This window comes from Cucurbita maxima, unplaced genomic scaffold (assembly GCF_002738345.1).
Source record: "Cucurbita maxima cultivar Rimu unplaced genomic scaffold, Cmax_1.0 Cma_Scf00008, whole genome shotgun sequence".
NCBI classification, from domain to species: Eukaryota; Viridiplantae; Streptophyta; class Magnoliopsida; order Cucurbitales; family Cucurbitaceae; genus Cucurbita; species Cucurbita maxima.
Genome location: NW_019272024.1, coordinates 2,592,357 through 2,613,459, shown reverse-complemented (window position 1 = coordinate 2,613,459; position 21,103 = coordinate 2,592,357). Strand labels below are relative to the sequence as shown.

General features: G+C 31.7%; 4 protein-coding genes across 5 annotated transcripts in view; 2 read left to right on the top strand and 2 right to left on the bottom strand.

Annotated features, from left to right (window-relative positions):
- LOC111482708 overlaps positions 1-498 on the top strand; it is a 5,117-nt gene extending 4,619 nt beyond the window's left edge. The window contains exon 4 of the mRNA XM_023128633.1: positions 29-498. Coding sequence (XP_022984401.1) covers positions 29-280 — 252 coding nt within the window. The 3' untranslated portion in view covers positions 281-498. The remainder of the gene's footprint in view (positions 1-28) is intronic.
- A 1,568-nt stretch (positions 499-2,066) lies between these two features.
- LOC111483375 lies at positions 2,067-3,131 on the bottom strand. The gene has a single exon (XM_023129566.1). The coding sequence runs from the start codon at positions 2,773-2,775 to the stop codon at positions 2,173-2,175; it is 603 nt and encodes a 200-aa protein (XP_022985334.1). The 5' UTR covers positions 2,776-3,131; the 3' UTR covers positions 2,067-2,172.
- A 2,037-nt stretch (positions 3,132-5,168) lies between these two features.
- LOC111483373 lies at positions 5,169-9,142 on the top strand. Of its 2 annotated transcripts, XM_023129564.1 has the most exons (8): positions 5,169-5,585; positions 5,780-5,848; positions 6,159-6,188; positions 6,880-6,912; positions 7,384-7,454; positions 8,358-8,439; positions 8,520-8,612; positions 8,816-9,142. In XM_023129564.1, exons 1-8 carry the CDS (start codon positions 5,478-5,480, stop codon positions 8,876-8,878), a joined length of 549 nt encoding a protein of 182 aa, XP_022985332.1. In that variant the 5' UTR covers positions 5,169-5,477; the 3' UTR covers positions 8,879-9,142. The 2 variants fall into 2 exon arrangements, with proteins under 2 accessions (XP_022985332.1, XP_022985333.1); XM_023129565.1 differs by lacking the exon at positions 5,780-5,848 and having other exon boundaries at positions 5,175-5,585.
- Positions 9,143-12,899: 3,757 nt separating this feature from the next.
- LOC111483101 (abscisic acid 8'-hydroxylase 1-like) lies at positions 12,900-15,498 on the bottom strand. Its single transcript, XM_023129239.1, has 7 exons — positions 15,232-15,498; positions 14,809-15,127; positions 14,273-14,659; positions 14,000-14,168; positions 13,802-13,908; positions 13,526-13,644; positions 12,900-13,434 (listed from the first exon to the last, which is right to left on the bottom strand). Exons 1-7 carry the CDS (start codon positions 15,417-15,419, stop codon positions 13,341-13,343), a joined length of 1,383 nt encoding a protein of 460 aa, XP_022985007.1. The 5' UTR covers positions 15,420-15,498; the 3' UTR covers positions 12,900-13,340.
- Positions 15,499-21,103: the final 5,605 nt, after the last annotated feature.

Here is a 21,103-nt window from a genome sequence, read left to right as displayed (position 1 = left end):
AAAAAAAAAAAAAAAAAAAAAAAAAAAAAAAAAAAAAAAACTAGAAGCAGAGAAGAACAAAAAGGAAGGTGAAGAAAGGCCGGCCGCCGGCGAACACAAACCGTACGCAGAGCGAAGCAGTTCCCGACCTGCACCAAGCGAATTAGAGACCGCCGGTGTTGTAACTGAAAAGAAACAACGCGGAGAAATTTCCGGCAAAGCTTCTCGCCTCTACCGCTGGCGCCGCCGCGGCGTACGAGTGCAACGACGGTTAGCTGAAGTAAGCGGAGAGAGGACGTAGACTAAGCCCTATGCACTGCGAAAAGAAACTTAGACAGTTCAGGAGTATTTATTGCACTAGAACCGAAGACGATGATGACACGTGGCCATTGACAACTGAGAAGCCGCGTCGATCCAACGGCTCGATATGCTTCAAAAATTGGGGTCCACCGGCACTAATTGATGTGAGGTACAGTGACCTCATGTGTAAGCTTCTTCGCAGCTCCAAAATGTCCATTAAAAAAAATTCTAATTGTTTTGTAAATGTAAATTTACAATTCCATAATAATTAGACAGCTTTTAAAATTTGGTTATAAATTCTTTTTAAAATAAAAAGATAAAACCCGCCATAAATTATTAAGAAATAACAAATACAAATTTAAAAAATAAAAACGAAGAATCAAATATTTCCCTCTGCACATGGAATTCGAAGCAATCTTTGGGCCATGAAATTGACACAAACCTTACAACTGTTTCCACTTTCCATCCCAATCATAAAAGCTTCTTCACAAAAGTAGAGAGGCAACAAATAACCAAACTTCACCTTATCCAATATTTTTTGCCATTAAATATTTAACTCTTCTTTGGAGCTTATCATAAAATCCAAAATTGTTGTTAGGAACTACTTTATACGCCTCCAAAAGCCCTACCTTCTTACGTTCCATCTCGTAAATTGTAAATTGTAACTGCCTATACTAATAAGATGAGTCTTCTTTTGTGGTGGTTCAATCATAAGAACTTCATTCAAATAATTATATATTGGGTGACCACCTAGGAATTTCCACATGTGAGTGATGACAGACCAAAGATATTAGAAGCACTCGTGTTAATACTAAGTATGAAGCGTTAAATTTGTCAAAATTTTGGATCCTCAGCTTCTTTATTTGATTCGACTGTGATTTGGAACCAAAAATTTTAGACTTTTTATTTATTTATTTATTTTAATTTTAAGTTGGCTTAGTTTTTAAGTTAGATAGTTAGAAGTGGGTTTGAAAATTTTAATTTGTTAATCAATCACATTTTTTATGCTCAAAATTAGGATTTGAAATTTAATGAAAAATGTTCCATTTATAACTAAAGGATTTAATAGATGAGTCCATTCTTATCCTAAGTTTTCTATTTCAACAAATTAAAATCTTTGATTAGATTATACCTATTTGTTTCTTCTAACATTCTTGTCAATTAATTAAATATTATATGTTATAATAAGAAGCTTAATTAAAACTTTTTAAACAATAATGACTAAATTAAAAACCAATTCAAATCAATTAAAATTGAATAAAATCAACTAAAATCAAACTAATTTGGCAAAAAAACCAATCAATTAATCTAACTAAAATTGAATAAAAAATTCAAAACGACCCAAGTCCAACCCACTGCCAAATTCATTCCCTATACTCTTCGATGTCTAGCTCTAATATCATTTGTGATGTGCGCCAGCCGCCTGATATTTGGCTCTGATACTATTTGTGGTGTGTCAGCGTTCTTACTAGCACGCCGTCATATCATTTCTGGTGTGCCTAACTCTAATTTCATTTGTAACGGCTCAAGCCCACCGCTAGCCGATATTGTCTTTCTTAGACTTTTCGTTTCGAGCTTTTCCCAAGGCTTTAAACGCTACGGTGAGTTTTAAACACATTTATGAAGTTATAAAGGTCGTTTCGCTTATTTCCTCAACTGACGTGGAATCTTACCAATCAAATCGGAATTAAAACTTGAAGGCTAAATAAGAGTTCTTCAAAAAATTATTATTAAGAAAAAAAAGGGGGGGAAAAAACTACAGTATAGGAATCGTACGTTTTCCAAGGAACATATGGAAAATTTCTCATGAAATTATTTGAAATTTTTATTTCCGCTAATCCAAATTGGTTTGAAATGGAGGAAAAGGATGATCCTAAAAGAACAGGGAAGAAATTATTTGGCTCTGGAGCTGCAAGGCGGACTGAAGTAAGTTCCATTAGAAGGATGAAATTTAAGCACGCAATGAAGATGGCACCTGTACTTAACAGATCCAAGCAATCCAACGCGCCATTGAACTCTCGTATCCCCGATCAAATCGAACCGGCTCACATCCGACTTCAACGCGTAATCCACTTCCTCCATCTGCTCCGGCGTCAGAGGAATTGAATTCGAAGCCACTTCGTAATGCAGCATCAGAGAACCGTTCTTCCTCACATCGAAATCCCTCGCCACGAGCTGCGCGATCTTAATCCCTAGGAAATGGAGGAAGAAACTCGTATCCGAGAAACTCGCATGCGCTTTCGCGTTATCGTTCTCCGCCTTCACCACCACCGTCAATTGAACTTCCAGACGCCCGGCGATGTCGTTCTGGAAGTTGTCGAGATGAGCGTCGATAATGCCGATCATCGGAACCCTAGGGTGGATCACTAGGTAACCGATGAAGATGACGATGCCTCCGATTATGACGGCGATCGAAACTACGGTACAGAGCAGGGCGGCAAGCCAAACGAGAGGATGAGTGCGGCGCTTTGCGTCGGAGATCAGTTTCGGTGGCATTGGGCGGTTGGAGATTGGGGATTTCGTGAGGCCGTCAACATCCGGCGGCGATTTTTCTTCGAAATTATGAGGTAATTTGACTCTGCTTTTGAATTGAGGGATTTAGGTATTTGATTTTTGTTTAAATTTATTTTGTGGAATTCGAAGTTCAATCTGCTGGGGAAGGTTTTGGTATCTCTACCTTTCCTGGTTGCAAAGCATTTGAATTCGGAGAAACAAAACTCCCTGTTGTGATACCACAATTTTTAGAGGTATAATGTTCTTGGGAATCTTTGCCCACTCACATCCCTCTTACTTTTTTTCTGTTTTCTTCCAAAGTAAAATACCAAACTTGCACTGCTAATTCCTTCCCCTTAGTACCAAACTTGGATGACTATTATTCAATGCTAAGTAACCTATTACAAATGTTTTTTAAAGCATAACGAATAATCGATTTCATACCATTTCAGAGCCGCCAAATGTGCACTATCCCACCCAAATTACAATGGGTTGGTTTGGATTGAATTAGGTTGGGTTTGGTTACTTTTTTTTTTTTTTCAATTTGAATGGATTGAATTTTTAGAAAATAGAAAAATTTGAATCTAGGCTGACATTTTTTTTTTGGTCCAACCTAAAAATAGAGTTACAGATCAACTAAACCCTAATCCTGCATTACTTTCAAGATTATAACCCAGATTAAGAATATGTAACTCATGTTAGTGATGGGTGTGAATGTTTGAGATTTAACTAACTAATAATGTAACATGATAGATTATAATTTTTTAAAAAATAAAAAATTGAGTTTGATTGGATTGTGAATTAGATCTTGTTTTACTGATAACTAACTAACACAAATCTTTTGAAAAACTTAAATTTTGAGTTGGTCTAACGGATTTTTCTAGCTCAATCCATGTATATGGTGTCATTTTATTTATTTATTTATTTTAATTTTTAGATTAACTTCCAAAAATTAAAATATGTTTTAAACTTTTCACATTTCTTAAAAATAAAAATACTGAGTTTAGAATAAGATATGGCTTTACTCAACAAATAATAGGCCGTAGAATCTATGTAGCTATGTGTTTTTAATGAACTCGAGTAAAGAACAAATTAGACTCCTTTATAGACGAGAGGGGAGGGAGGATCTCATTCTTTTTAATGCTTAAATAATACAAACAACTTTAAGATAACTTATATTCTCCAACCTAGATAAATTTTATTTTTTATTCTTAAGTTTTAAAATTTGTTCTAAAAAATAAATTTTTTTATTCATTTTGCAGTTGATATTGTAAATCGATTATATAAATCGAATGAATTTAGTAGTATTGTAAAGAATATTACAGGATGTCTTTTAATTCGTCAAATTTTATCATTTTTTTTTCTTGAAAATAATTATTATTGAAAATAAATTTTATCATTTTCTTATAATTCTAAGGTTATTTTGAGACCAATTTTCAAATTAAAAATAATTTTTTTTTATTGATGCTTTACCCTTGGGAGACATTTTGTATAAATTAATATCTTTTTAGTTTCCAAATGTTGGTAGAAGTTTAAAAAAAAAACCTTTTTTTCCTTGATATCTGTGCTAACTTGCACTAGCCATAAAATATTAAATTTTAAATAAAATATAAATTTTTAAATAAATGGTTATTATAATATTAAATTTTACGTTCACTCAAGTTTATCATTTTTTCTTACGATTTTACCATGATTTAATATTGCCGTGAAATTTTGTTCTTTAATTAAAAAGACATCAAAAAATAACTATGAAATTTCTCTCCTCGTCATCTTTCTCGTTATCTCTTCTATAATTTTGTACCCAAATTAAAAAGATATTTAATTTGATTTGAACTCAAAGTTATAATTTCTCAAAAACTTGAACTTATATAAGATGTTTTCACGAAAATTTTGGTTTAAGATATAAAAAAAATTAAAAAACGTAAAAAAAAAAGTGGTCATGTAACTAAAATAAGTTTGTATGGAGGAAGGTATGAATTTTTTTTTTTTCCATCTCGGTAGTGCCTTTAATCATGGTGGTGTTGATTTTTTTCACCCTTTCCTTCTCTTTTTTCATATCGAGAATATATATATATATATATAATTATTAAATAATTATATCAATTTAAATTTTAATCGTTTATTAAATTTTGTTTTAAAATTATTAATGCATAACTTTCACGTGCGAACAAAACTTATTTAAATATAATAATTAATAAAAATTAGAGAAAAATGCTAAAATCAAATAGACGTTAACAAATTTTCATGAAGTTTGAATATTCTTTTTGTCAATTATTATTCAACTGACTATAAGTAGTTGGGAAAAATTGTTTTAGTGCGGCCCACTGGGCCAGATGGGCCGATAAAACCTCCTTTTGATAAATCTTTTTCAAATATTTTCGGTATCGACCCTTTATTTTGAAATATTGCATAATTCCCCCAGGCTTTCTACTCCGAAAATCTCCCGCTCGCTAACTAGTTCAGATTTCTCGGACTTCGATTTCTTCCCTCACTTGCAGTTCGTCACTTTGTCGTCGTCGTCGCCGTCGCCGTCGCCGCGACTCTACGGCATTAACTGGAGTCAACTCACCGACTCGTTTCACTGGCAGCAGTTTTCTAATTTATTCTATCTGCTGCGTTGCTGTCGCGCCATTTCCGCATCGTTTGATTTCAGGCAGAATTTAGCAAGACAGGGTTGGGGATCGTAGTGTATACAAGTTTTGAAAATGGATAAGAAGCACGAGATTGGTACGCCGGTGAGCTCCAGCCAGATCGATCTGAAAAAGTCATTCAAGCTTGCTGTTCGTTCTCTTCTCACTTCCTGTTCCAGGGGGGTAAGAACGAAAGTTTCTGCAATATGTATAATGTCTTGTTCATACTTTTTATGGAAATGGTGCGGAATTGGTACTTAGGAATGAGAATTTGCATTCCAACTGGAAATTTGGTCACGAGAGATTTTTTAGGCTACTTTTATTTTGAAGGAGATGGTAAAATTTCTATAGTTGTGCTTTTTTGTTACATAATTAAGGAGTTCCGGGAATGCTTTTCGAGATTTACGACTGCGGAGCAAGAATATCTTCATCGTCTTTTCATTCAGGTATTAGTATGCTGCCTTTTATGCTCCCTGCTCCCTCTCCGGAAATCTGAGGTGAAAGCAAACTAGTATCATTTGGACACAATGTAATTATTTAACTTAAATTGGAGCATGCCGAGCTTATTGTAATACAGTTCTAGGACGTTTTCTTGCTTAGATCCTTCATAATTTTGTTGCATGTGCAAATCCTGTACTGTCTTAAATGGTTAACAATGTTATTTGCTTTACTTGTTTAGAATTTGCATATTTTCTTATTGCTTCTAGTCTCCTTGGTCATTGGAATAATGAATTGTGGTGTTCATTAAACTTTCAGGTTATAACTTCTTTGCATGGAAACATAGAGGTATATTTCTATTCAAGACTTTGCTTCAGAATCCATCCTGATAATTCCATTTCGGGAATTCTTAATTAGTAATGTGATTATGTTTCTTCCTGTGTGTGTATATATTGTGAGATCTAACCGTGGTTGGAGAGGGTAACGAAGCATTTCTTATAAGGGTGTGGAAACCTCTCCCTAGTAGACGCATTTTAAATTTGTGAGGCTGAAGGTGATATGTAATGATCTAAAGCGGACACTATCTACTAGCAATGAGCTTAGGTCATTACATACATACTTATATATATATGTATGTACATATACACGGTAACTAGAAGGTAAATAGAAGATAGGCGTACATGTTAACCAAAAATTTGATTACATTCTTTTTCTGAAGTGTTAAAGGAATGGGAAAGGAAAATTTTCTAAAAAATATGTAAAAAGTGGTGAATATTTTCTTTCGGTACAGTGCAGCGTCCTCAGTGGGATGCAAAAAGCAACCCAGGCAACCACCTGAGAGAAGGTGCTTGCCATAGACTAGTGCAGTCTATGTCACCCATTGCAGTAGGCAATCACATAAGCTTGTCTCAAAATAAATCTCACAATAAGCTTCTCTCCTATTACATTATGTGATCGTCAACAGCATTTCATTTTTAATTCTTTTTTTTACATATTGCAATTTTTGGTCAATAACACTACCATTTTCTGAAATGTTCAGGACGAGTTTGAGTCATTATGTGTTGAAACAAAGGTAATTCTCCTGCCTCTAACAACGAAATAATACTTCTTTTTATTCCTTTTTCAGTACATATATATTTCAAGGTATGGCATGATTCCTTGGTCAGGTTCAATATGATTAAGGGGAGGACCTTCATTGAAACTATTGATATATTAGTTTTGAAAAACTCAACTTAGTTTCAATGTGTAAGATATCGGAGTCCAAACAAGCAATCACGGGTTTCAATTAAAAAAAATAAGAAAAACATGAGTGATGAGAAAGAACTAGTAAAATGGGTGAGTTGATCATGATGGTAAATGTTATCGACATTATGTAATGTTTCATGCTATAAAATGATTATCTTCTCCTCAATTTCCAATTTTATATGTTGGGATTTGTTTGAAGTGATGTATTGCTAGCCATTTGTGTCTGTATGCAGATGACTTTCCCTCTTAACATCGTGTCACTGTTCTGCTTGCATTATAATAGTTTTGCATTATGCAGGTGGGACTTGTACTTGATAATGTTGAACAACTTTTGGAAGAGCAAGATCTAGACCCATTGTATTCCAAAAAGTAGGTATCTTCTGCTGCAAGGTTATTTTCTGGATCATATTTTAATTTTCTAATTAGATATTGGCTAAAAAGATACTTTTGATCCTACAACTTTCATGAAAATAATTAGTTTTTGAACTTTAATTTATAATAAATTAGCCTAATACTTTCAATTTTGTGACAATTTAGTTTTTTTAGCCTAATACTTTCAATTTTGTGACAATTTAGTTTTTAAACTTTAATATTTGTCCTTAATAGTTTAAAACTTATGACAATAACATAACAAATCTTATCAAATTTAAGTGTGAATTTCTTTTTATAAAATTTTTATGACGGAAAGACTTTGTCTTGGTTGGTTATGAACCCATTTGGTCCAAAATAAGTTAATCTATCAATATATGAAAAGTGATTAAATATTTACAATAATTTTTACAATGGAATCTAAATTGTTATAAATTTTTTAATTACGTGAACTAGATTGATATAAAATTTAAAGTAAGAGGTCAAAATTGTTACAAACTAAAATTTAGGAATTAACCGGTTAAGTTTAGAAACTAATATTTTTTAAATCTTAAATATATTTTATGAATGAAGAATCACTTGAAACACACGATGATTATACAACAGTTAGAATGTTAACTAGGCTAAACCCTTCTGTTATAACACTTTTAGTGAAATAGAAGTATAAATTTTGTGACATTTCTGTTCGAGAATTTGATTGCGATGATTATTATAATTGGGAGATGGTTTGTACATTTTGTAATACACTACTTATGGCGTCGTGGGTACAATTGTAAAATTCTTTGTAAATTTGTGGTTAAATGCCCTCGTATTCCCTTCTAGTTTTTCTTTTTTGTGCAATGGGATGGGAATGGGGTTTCACAGTCGTCGGGTTTTCATAGCTTTACATAATGGAAATTGCAGGACAAACATAATGGAAATTGCCAATTATCTATCCATGACAAAGAAGAATGAGATCCAACACTTGAAGGACATGCTAAAAACGGTGAGCAACACTTGTAACTAATCAAACCAACTTAACTCATCTTTTCTTCATCAGTAAATCTAAATAAAGGTTTTCTCTAGGCTGAGGAACAGAACCGGCATGTTCAAGGCCGTATTGATATCCTAAGGAAAGGAGTGCAAGATGCCTCGGCCATGGAAGATGCTGTTGAAAAGGTGCAGTTTTTATTTGGTTACCTTTTTCCACCTCTTCCAAATGGATAAATAATTTAAGAATGCTGACGAAAGTAAACTTTGATTGCCTATCAAACATCAAAAATCCAGAATGCTAACCAAACATGCTTAAACCATTGCAAAGAAATTCAAACTCAACACATAGTTTCTAACCTGTATATCTGAACTCATGCAATCGTCCACAGCTAAGAAACAGATGCAGAGCTTATGCAGATGATGGTGTTAGCAGGACCACCTTCGATACTTAACCGATGCTCCTCCGACTCGCTGTTTCCATCCCATGTGTTTACATCCAAGAATTGCTGTTAAATAACCAGGTCAGTATTTAATCTAGTACTAGATTTCACTTGGGTAGTTTTATGTGCCAATTTCTTCAGCTTAGCTCAAGCTTTATATTTATTATTTATGTCACGTCTGCAATTTGACATGTTTTATTCTGTATAATTCATACACTGTATTGTAACAAAGGAATATTAAATGCCCCATCAAGCATCAGCTATGTTAGAACTCTATATGGCCCTTGTTTTTCTCTTTCACTCTCTACTAGGGATATCTTTGGTAGGCTTTAACATCCTCTTTGCAATGGAATTTGTACACGCAATTCATGATGAGTCGAAAATGTATGGGCAACATCTCATAAAGGACACCCTAACCATTAGTATTTTTTTTATGATGCAAACATTCCACGATTAGATGCTTACGTAGTATATACATCTATATATTAGATATTTATGTGTATGTGGTGTAGGTGTCATTATGAGCTCTCTAAGAAAACGAGTGATTGACCTTTTTTAGGCAGGGTAGGGTGAATTGGCATGTTTGTCCACGAAATGGATTGCCAATTAAATTAATTGATTATCGTTTGAATTGCTCTAATTTTATGTTATTTTTTGTGATTTAGCACGCTAACTATGAACCACTATTTCAAATTCATTGAACTCCATTTAGGTTTCTTTATTATTGTTTTTTTAGTTCAAACGTGGAGTTGGTGATTTAAGTCCAAATTGATATATAACTAATTGTTAACTCGCTGTAATACACACTTGGATAGCATTATCGCATTTAGGTAATCTATCAAGCAAACTAGTTTTTGAGGTGCTAAAGTGAGCATAGCATTAAAGATAACTAACCTATTCTCTTGATATGAATGGTTTAAATTCTCGAGCAATTCATAGCACGGCTTCTAAAACCTGTTGGTAGCACATTGTTTGTCAACTTTTATATTTTCCAAATTTGGTATTACTTGTATCTCTAAAGGATTCTCCATATTTGCTGTGCATCCCCCATGGCAAGGAGTCTTAGTTAAAACCAAGTGAATTCCTCCAAAAGAAAAAAGGTAAATATAGCATTTAAGGATAAATAAATTAATATTTGCATCAATATAAGCAATATGATTAGAACATAATGAGATGATTATTTAAATAATCTAAATTAAGAACAATATTGTGATGTAATGTGTAATTGAATCGGCAAATTTGAAATTGATTACAATTAATGAATGAAGCTAAGCAATGACAACGCAACAAAAGGTCAAAACCAAAACTTGATATTCAACATCACGACAATCGGAGGAGATTTCATAGAAGGAAACTCCATTACGATAATACAATTAAAGTCAATTTTATAATTAATACAGTTGAAGATTTTTAAGTCATCCTATATTTTTTTTTCTAATTTTTTTATTTTTATTTTAACGAGATCTTTTGAATTTTATTCGTGTCAATAATTTTGAATTGATAAACAAGATTATGATTTTTTTTTTTTTTTTTGATTAAATAGAAATATTGATGACAATTTCGGGTTGAAATTGTGTAAGTTGTGGCCAATTTTGTTTATAATTGTTTAGATATGCATTGGACAAAAATAAAATAAATAATAAAACAAACTGTATGAAGCATGCAATATATATAAATATATTTTCTTATAAAAGGTGGCAGCCACGAATGCAAGCAAACCAAATTCAGCTCCTTTTGTGTCGCCACGTGTCTCTCTAACTCTCTCTCTCATCATTTCATAATAATTTCGCTTACTTCCGCCCCCATTATCTTATAATAATCTTACAGCTAGTAAGTATATCATTTCCTCAATAAATATTACAATTTTGAGATTTTGAACTTTGACCTCGAATCAAAATAAATAAATTATTAAACAAGTTTCGTATCGGAAAATATATATTATTATCTGATTTTGTTCCTTATTTTGTAATTTACAAATCAAATATCGTCGATTATGAAATTTTGTAGTTATATTTAATAAGTCATAAACATTAAAACGTAATTGTTAAGTCGTTCAAGTTTGTATATAGTAAGTGTTAAAATTTTTAAAATATCAAATGTTTGTGTCTAATAAATCATCCTATCAAATTCAAAGTCTGTATTATAATATAAAGCTTTTAATTTTTTAAGTAATAGGATGGTAGATTTGAAAAATGTCCAAAAAACTAATAAATTTTTATTAGATATTAATAAAGCATTGAGAAAAAAGAAAATATAATTATAATTTATAGTAGGAAAGGATGAAAAATTGATTTTATTTTAAAGTACTTTGAAAAAATTTAAAATATGAAAGAATTAAAAATTAGAAATGATTTATTCATTTTAGGAGAAAGTCAACGGAAACAGCAGCGGTTAGTAGCTGGTTTAATGATTATTAGGGTAAAATTATATACTATGTTAATTTAAATATTTATCTAATTAAGTATTTAATAAAATTCTTTTTTTTCTTTCTTTTTGTTTGTTTGTTTATGTGTGTGTGTTTAACGTTTGAATCTCCAATGACTGTATTATTGTTTTATTGATTTAGAAATAATGTTAAATTTAAATTAATAAAGACATCATAAATAGCCACTTCATTTTTTCTTTGGCAATTTAATTAATAATAACATAATAAATAGCCATATAATTTTTTTTCATTTTTAATTGTTTTATTTGCATTGCTGTATAAAAAATATGGTAAGTATATTCAATTGGCTAATAACCTCGGATAAAAATTGGCTTAAATCTCGATTAAAAAAAAAAAGACTTCTAAAGTTTTAAACCCTAATTAGATACTTTCTCGTCGTGTGAGATTATGTCATAATAAGAACCTTCAAAGAAAGATGGTTAACTTTATCATGGCTCAATTACGTACCAATAAAGATGTGTACGAGGTTGGGTAGTGCAAGAACGGGAAAATCTTTCTTGTTTTTATTCGTGCAAAATTTCTCATTTATTTTTGTGGGAATCTAATTTTCAGTACATCCCATTTTATTACTTTTTAATAGATGCATTTTAAAGTTTTTTTTAAAAATAATATAATATTTATTAAAATATTTCATTAGCAAACATATATCTACCTACCTAAGATTCAAAATGTTTGCCAATTAAAAGAAATTTACCGCTTAAATATTTAATTAGTCTTAAAATTAACTAACTAATTTATATTAAAAAAAAGAAATATTTATATTAAATAAGGACGGGAATATAATTCCGTCCTCTGTCTTCGGCCCTATTTATCTAATTGAGAAAATGTTTCCAACTCCTTCCTTATTTTCCATCAAAACGGAATATCTTCTTGTTCTTAGCGAGCATCGAGTCTCGCCGGTAAAATAGACATTTCTACCTACCTATTGACTCTCGTTAATGAGATGGAATTAATTTTTACCATTTTCAACTTCTTTTTTTTCTTAATTTTAAGAATTAAAAAAAAACAAAATAAAATTTCAATGATTCATAGATATTTTGATTTGAAAATGGAATAATTAAAGAGAGATAAAGGCAAGTCACGTGGCTTTTTTTCATTGGAAACATAGAAGAATCTATTTAATATAACATTAATTTTTCTGTGTTGAATAAATAATAGTCATGGGAAAGTCAAAGTTGAGAGAGGGAGGAAGAGAATTAAATTCCCTAATTAATATATATTTATTTATTATATGTCGAATATTCAAAAGGGTTAGGGTAGATGAGATGATTTATTTCCAGCATTTTAAGTCAACACGTCATGGTCATGTTTGGCTGTCTGTTCATTGTTTGACTCTTAAATACTAAAATAATAAAACCTTTTTTACTTTTTTTAGTTAATAATTTCATTTTATTTCTCTTAAATTCCCAATTTTTGTATTTTCTACCTTAATAATAAAAATATTAAATCTCTCTAATTCTTTTATGGATCCATATGGTTACGAGTTTACTCATAATAAACAACCGATGTCCAATACCGATCGACCGACCGACCGACCGACCGACCCATCCATCACAATTACCATTATACCCTTGCATTTAGGGATCCGAGTAATAGGAAGAGAACTTATATCATAATACTTATATTAGGGTTGCGTGGCAATTTTTGGTTGCAACAAAATTGGTATGTAAAAGTAAATACAGTTGAGGACTTTTCCCCATTCATTTCATGTAAAATTAAAAAAAGAATAAAACTCAAAAAAATCAGGACCGTTGGGTTTTTCTAAAGTATATCCAATCTATAATGACTCTCTTGCGAGTCAGAAACTGTCCCCTTTTGCCCAAAAAACCATAGCAGAGCACATTTCCTCTGTTTTTGATTCTTCTTTACCTCACTGATTCTGATTTGACCTTAGACAACAGTTTTCCATTGCTCTGTTTCTATTTTTAGAAACCTTTTCTGAATTTTTGACTCAAATTTTTGGAACAATCTTCGTTTTCTCTTCTCTTGATCTGTTTTTCTTTTCTGGGTTTCTGTGTTCTTCTGTTTTTACTTCTTGAGAGAGATTTTAATGGGAAGCCCATTATGGGGAAGCGCAAAAGGACCATATTGAATGCCTTCTTGAGCGCCCACTACACTCCATCTGCATAAATTTCAACCCAACAACCAAATCAATCACATGGGTCTTCTTGGATCAGATGATTTTGAAGGTTAAAGATTCAGAAATTACCGACCTGTACTTGGTGGTTAAATGATGGAGAAGAACGAGCATTTCGAGCTTGGCCAGTTCATTTCCTGGACAAGAGTGGGTTCCATTGCCAAATGGCATGTAGGTATTGGGTTTTTGAGGGACCTGTTTCAATCATAATAAACACAATCATTGAATGTTTGGGCTAACCAAATTTGTGTGGGAAAAAGGAAAGGGAAGAAGAATATGTTCTTGTTTTTCTAAATGAAGTAAGCAAGTAGTAATAAATAAATACACTGTGCTCTGTTTACTCTGTTTTTACCTCGAATCTTGAAGGATCGAACTTGTCAGGTTGAGGGAAATTTTCTGGGCTGTGATGAATGTTTCTGAAAAGAGGAAGAACTTTCCATCCTTTTGGAATCAAATAGCCTGAAGATGAGGAGTTTTTGAATCAGAAAACAGACGAAAATGGGTTTTGATTTCAGGATTGAACTTCTGTTTCTTGGGTTTGTGTTCTTACCGTCAAATTCTACATCTTCCACTGCTTCTCTGAAGGTAAATGATAGAACTGAAGCAACTCTTAGAGTTTCTTGAATCACCCTTGAAGTGATCGGCATGTTTTTGGTGTCAGACCAGGTGAGGTTATCATCTCCACTCTGTTTTTCCTTCATGATTGCTTCTTGTTCAGCCTACAAACCCAAGAACAGAGGAGAATTCATTTCAATTCATTTCTGAGCTCTAAGAAAAGAAAGTGGGATTTGGGTTTTGGTTCAAGTTTAGAGATGATTCTTACAGTGACAGCTTGAAGAACACTTGGGTTTTCTCCTAGATACTTCAAGATCCATGTTAGAACACTCGCTGTCGTGTCCCGAGCAGCGAAGATTAGACCGATGACGTTATCGGCGATCTGTTCATCGGTGAGGCCTTCCTTTTCACCCATGAAAGATCCAAGGAGATCGTTGTGATCGCGCTTCATTTCCCTTCTGGTTGAGAGGATCTTGGTTAAAATATGTGCTAGCTCTTTCCTTGCTTTCATGGCCTTGTGGAAGAGTGTTCCTGGCAGGTTTATCGGCATTGAATTGTACCCTTTTTCAAGTGTGTAATAGCACCGCTTCAAGTCTTCGAAGTAAAGAGCTTCCTCTTTTCCAAATATCGAAAGTAAAGAAACCTCGAATGCAAACTGAAGAAGAACAAGAAGAACATAATTAACCAAATATACAAACCATTCGAAAAAAAACAGAGTATATGTAAGAAACAGAGATGCTCTGTATTTTACTCTGTTTTTGCTCTGTTTTTAATGTAAAGAATTGAGGAAGAACAGTATTATACCATCTTCATTTCTTGGAAGGTATTAATCAATTGTCCATCCCATGATTGAACAGTGTTCTTAGCAATGGATTCGATACTCGGGACGATGTTTCGAATCGCTTCGGGCATGAATGTTCGAAGAACGAGGCGTCGTAATTTAGCATGGTAGTCACCTCGGTGAAAGAAGATGGCATTTTTGCCTAACATCCTTTCTTTACTGGCTGGAAATGTAGGCTTAAAGAGGTGAGCTTTAGTGACCAACACAAACTTAGCAGCTTCAGGGCTAGAAACCATCACACAAGGATAACCCAATATGTGGGACTTGAAAATAGGACCATATCTGTAATCAAAACACGACAAAATCAATCAAATCAATCAAATTAATCAAAACCCATTTGAGAAACAAACCCAAAAACATGAACAAACAGAGAAACAAATAAAAACCTCTTCTTCTTTGAGGCGAAGAAGACATTGGGATCTTGAGAGTAGAGTTGGAGGGTTTCACCCATGTAAGGCCAGCCCATTGAGCCCGGCGGAAGGGGAAGTTTCCGGCGAGCAGGGGCGGAGAATTTGAAAAGAAAATGAAGAAGAAGAAGAAAGAAGGCGGCGATGACGGCGGCGAAACAGAACATGTTTCGGAGTTGTTTGGTTTATGGCGTATGGATGAAATTGGGAGAGGAAATTAGGAGGGTGAAGAAAAAGGGGATTAAGAAAGGGGTATTTATAGTGTTTTGATGGAGTGGGGCGAGGAAAGAGGGAAGGAAACAAGGAAATAACACACAGAAAGGGGTTTTCAATACAGCTCAAGGCGCACACACGGAATCTCCTTCCAGCTCATACTTCTCTCTCCCTCCCTCCCTCTACCTCCTACAAATGAATATCATATCTCCTCCATCACAATGTAACTCTCTCGTAATAACCACCGTAAATTTAAACACGTGTACCCGTCCTAATCATTATTGGACACAAACCCGACATACTTTCACACTCATACATAAATCCGACACACTTTCACGGTTTTTAGCTCATACGTTCATCAATCAGGCATAAACTCAATACATTGTTACAGTTTTCATCAGTCAAACACAAAGCTGTCAGTTACATTGTGATGGTCGTTTACTCTAATTTTTTAAGTATCTAAATTATAGGGAGAGAGATGAAGGCAAGCTAAGAAGGGAAGGGACTAAGAGAGCACGTGTCCCAAGCCAAAAGGACTACAAAAATAGCGTGTGGGGGATACTTTAATTTTAATATTATTATTTTTGTTAGATAAAGAGTGGCGCTAGTGATCAGGAGAGGTTGCAATTGTAAAAAATTAAAAATTAAAAATTAAAAATTAAAAATTAAATGTCCTTTGGCTAAGACAAAAGGGGACTTTGTATTATAAATATTTAACAACCTTTTCCATTATTTTAAATACACTCACTAATCTCCTCTTCCTTTTCTTATAAATAAATAAATAAATAAATAAACTCCGACCTTCTACTAATTTTTTTAATCAATTTTAGATAATAATATTCGTACGAATAGCCGGATTTAAAACATTGACTAATTGTATAATCGTTTAGTACGTGTAATCTCTATATGCGTCTTTAAGGATTACAGCTTTTTATATGAATGTCTTTTATTTTACTTTTAAAAAAAGAATCAATTCCAATATTAATTACGTGTTGATTTATTAAACATTTCATAAAATTAAAATGACGACCATTTATTTTATAAAAATAGAAAAAAAAGAGAGAGAAAATTAGGTCATGTGGTAGAAGTAGTCATATAATTAACCTTTTTTTTAACCATACTAACCGTCAATTTTTGTGTGAGATTTGTAAATTGTCTCACAATCTCTTCATGAACAATTTTAATCCCATCAACTTCGACCTAAAATCTTAGATGCCGGAGAGCTAGTTAGATCATGCAACCAATTTTTCTCTTTTTTTCTCGTTATTATAAATCCGTTTAAATAGAATCGATCGGCATTTGTACAAATTTGTAAAACCTTGAGAAAAAAATAATACCGACCCTAAAAATTTATAATTATATACTTTTTGAAAATTTTAAAAAGTTTATATTTAAAAAAATTTAATTCAACAAACACCCAATAACTCAACGTTGGAAAATATATAATTTTTCATCAAACCTTATCTAATTAGTATGCATGCACAACTAACCAATGTAGTTGACTTTTGCTTCCTCAATAATGAAAAAAAATAATTATGCAAATGAGAGAGTCAAAATATTAATTTATATTAGCCCTAAATTAATTAATAAAATAATGATTATTGATCAAAAGTCTTAATTATATTATATTTACTTTAGGACATCATCAAATTGCATATATGTCACCTAAAATGTCTTTTTGTATTTGGAAAAAAAAAAAAGCAATTCTTAAAAATACTAGACTTACCCCATTAAAAAAAATTATTAAAATTAGTTTAATTTATTATTTATCTCCAAATATCATTAGATTATTAATTTTTATGTCAATTGAGAGAACTATATTTACCATAGTAAATAATATGTGTTTAATTATTTGAGTAAGTAAGTATAGTGTTTTGTATACGCGTAATTCACTCGTACACGGTGCTACTTTTGAGTGCTAATAAATGGATGAAGGAAAGAATGGGGACAGGTGAAATTTATTTGGGGGGAATTAATGCTAACTCCCATCCCTTTTGAATTCAAAGGACATGGTGATGCATTTTGCCTTTGTGCATTAATGAAGGCTAAAAGCAAGTGTGTGTAGTAGTTGCATCTACCTCCATCAAGTTTGACCCATGACCAAAAATGTCAATGTCTTTGTGTTTGGACTTTATTGCAACTTCTTCTCTTTTCATTATAGGAATTTGTGTGGAAAATAAAAAAGGGTTTTATTATCATTAAAGAGAAAAAGTCTGAGGATAAAAGATTGTTGTGTTTGGTTGTGCATAAAAATGTCATTAGGGTTTTATTATTGTTAGAACTTGTTGGTGTGCCCTACATCCCCTGCGACATTGTAACAGTAGATATTGTTCGATTCGACCCGTTACATACCGTCGTCAGTCTCACAATTTTACAACAATTCTCTTAGAGAGCGGTTTACATACCCTTATAAGGAATGTTTTCTTTTCCTCGCAAACCAATGTGGAATCTCATTGACTCACTCGTATGCATCTTAAAAAAAATTTCAAGAGGTTACCCAACATAGAGTTGCTACCAACAAAACATGTTTAACTATGAAATTTAATACGGTAAATTTAACTCAAATTTTTAACATAATTTCTATCAAATCTATTTATAATGGAATTTAAAAACATTAGAAAATAAAAAAAAAATGTGATTGAGAAAATATAAAAATTAATTTCCTTTAATATTGATTTTTATATATTTTTAATTACTAATTAATTTGTGTGTGATAAAAGTAGTTAATTAATAGCCATCTTATTTGTAATTTATTTGGTTAGTTCAATGATTCTCATAATTAATTGTCAAAGTTGAATGTCAAAGCCTAGAGGTACATGAAAAGTGTAATTCTAGTCCAAAATGGTTCACATTTTTTTCAATATATTAATGTGAAAAATTTGTCAACATTAGTTTCATCTTAAAATATATTAAAATTATTAATATCATAGGCTTAAATTCTTGAATTTTGAATCCATTTAAATATGGAAAAAAAAAAAATAATTGATTTAGTCTATTAACAATATATTTGAAAATTTTAATAATTTAATAAATTTCTTAAATTTTAAATAGCAGGCTTAAAATTATTAAAATTTTCTTAATTAAGTTTATTAATAAAATAATTTGACTTTTACTGTCCCTTGCTGTAATTTTTTAAAAATTTTTATATTTAAATTGAAAGGTTATATTATTTAATAAAATTATTAGATTGAATCTTCAACCGTTATACTAATTTGAAAAAGAACATATTAATTTAGAGATTTTAGCATTTATGATTTAATAGATGGCATATTTATGAGCATTTAAGAAGATTCTTAAATCTTATCCTATTATAAAGTATAATTAATTAAGACGTATATGAGCGGTTTAATGGTATGTATTGAACTTTAAACAAAAACCATTAAATTAAATAGAACAAATTTTTAATATTTAACCAAATAAAAACTAAAAACAAATATATTTTTGGTTTGTAAGAATTTGTGGAAATATATATATATAAAAGCAGAAATACAGAGTTTCTGTGATATCTCAAGTCAATTATTACAGATTCATTAAAAAAAAAAAAAAAAAAAGTACAGAAATTTGTACAACATGAACACACCTGCTTATTATGTGCCAAATCCTGAGAACCTTAGCCAGTTGTCATAATTTAATTATTATTTTTTAATATATATATATATATATATATATATATATATATATATATATATTTTTTTTTTTTTTATAAAAATAAAATAATAAAATGTTTGCAATGGATATGTATTAAGGGAAGGAAATTATCCTGGAAAGCTGTATTCTACACTGCCAATGCATATAATTCATCCATCCATCATTTTCATCTGTTTAATTTTACAAATTAATTTATTAATTATAAATCCGTGTCGATTTCGTGTTTTTTTAATATTACAAACACACTATGAATATTAATATTATAAGGATGGTTTCTTTTTTATATGAAAAGTCAACGTCAATCAAAGTTGAGGTTTAGTCTAACATGTCAATCTGTGGTTGTAACAACTTGTTCATTAACTCAACTGTTTCTTATAGTGATTTCATGTTCCTTCGTTGATTGGTTATTCTTAACAATCCGTATTTCTTTTTCCAATTTAAATCTCGATTAGTTTACAAGGTTGAATGATTGATTTTCTGTGCAATCCAGTGTTAGTTCATTTTTATTTAACAATCTCATCTTTTATGAAAACGATCTTCAGACTCCTAGAACATGTTGAGCATGTCGTTTGGCCGGTGCTTTAATGGTAATCATTTGCTCTTTCACTTGTAGTATGAGGAAGAAGTGGACTCTAGAAATTATGGTCCTTTTACAAAACATTTTGTGAGATCCCTCGTTGATTGAAGAGAGAAACAAGCGCCAGCAAGAACGCTAGGCTCTAGATGAGGGTGGATTGTGAGATCCCACATTGGTTGAGAGGGGAACAAATCATTTTTTATAAGGGTGTGAAACCTCTTTATTACAGATACATTTTAAAACCTTGAGGGAAAGCCTCAAAGAAAAAACACAAATAGAAATCATATAACTATGGGCCTAGAGTTTTGATTATAAGTTTTTAAGTGGATACATACTTTGTACATAAAAGAACATAGGCATTGTGGTTGTCGTTTGAGATACCAACATTCACTTGCTTATCATAGAGCCTACTAGTCTAAAAATGGGTTGCGACGTGGACTAATCATGGACGATTGAAAATTCAAAGATGTATGTTACTGTATCATGTCAGTTTAAGTTACTATTGAGACATGGAAGACATCTGTAAAGCCACTTAATTAGTTGTCGTTTTGATGAGGTGTGGAGGTAACAATATCTTACTATACTACAGTGGAGTGGAGTGGACTGATGTAACGCCTTAATTTTAAAACTTAACTATTTATTTATTTTTAAATTAATGAAAAGTAGATACAAATAATTTACTAAAGTAACTTTACTTTTCAAAAAAAAAAAAAAAAAAACGAAATAAAAATAATTATATATTAATTTGGGGTAATATAATAATAATAATTATAAACATAGCGAGGAAAGAGTGGCCCACAAAGATAGGGTCACACCAAAGACCCAACCAATTATATACATAAACCCAAGTGGTAATATGAGCATGATAGTATTATTAAAAGCAACATAATACATAATTTCCCTAATTAATTATGTCACCAAACTTTTTATGAAATCCATCAAGTGGACCTCATATTCTCTCACCTTTGCTTTAACAGATTTTCCTAACTTATTTTTATTAATTATTTATTAAAACTTGCTCATATACAGCTTGCTTGCCTCTTTATATTAATTAATTATATATTATATAACACTAACCCACTACTACAACTTCTAACCTTTCTATTTAAAGAAATATATAATATCGATTTTGAAAATAAGGTGCATATAGATTTTTTACGATGGCTACTACGTTGGTTCATTGATGTCCTCGCTGGCATGCCGCTTAGTGTCCACTTCCATTCGAGACTCGATGTCCTTGTTGGCATACTGCCTTGCGTCCACTCCCCTTCGAGGCTCAGCATGTAATGGCTTAGGCTCACCGCTAGTAGATATTGTCCTCTTTGGGCTTTCTGTTTCAGACTTCCCCTTAAGGTTTTTAAAATGGTCTGGTAGGGAGAAGGTTTCACACTCTTATAAAGGGTGTTTTATTCA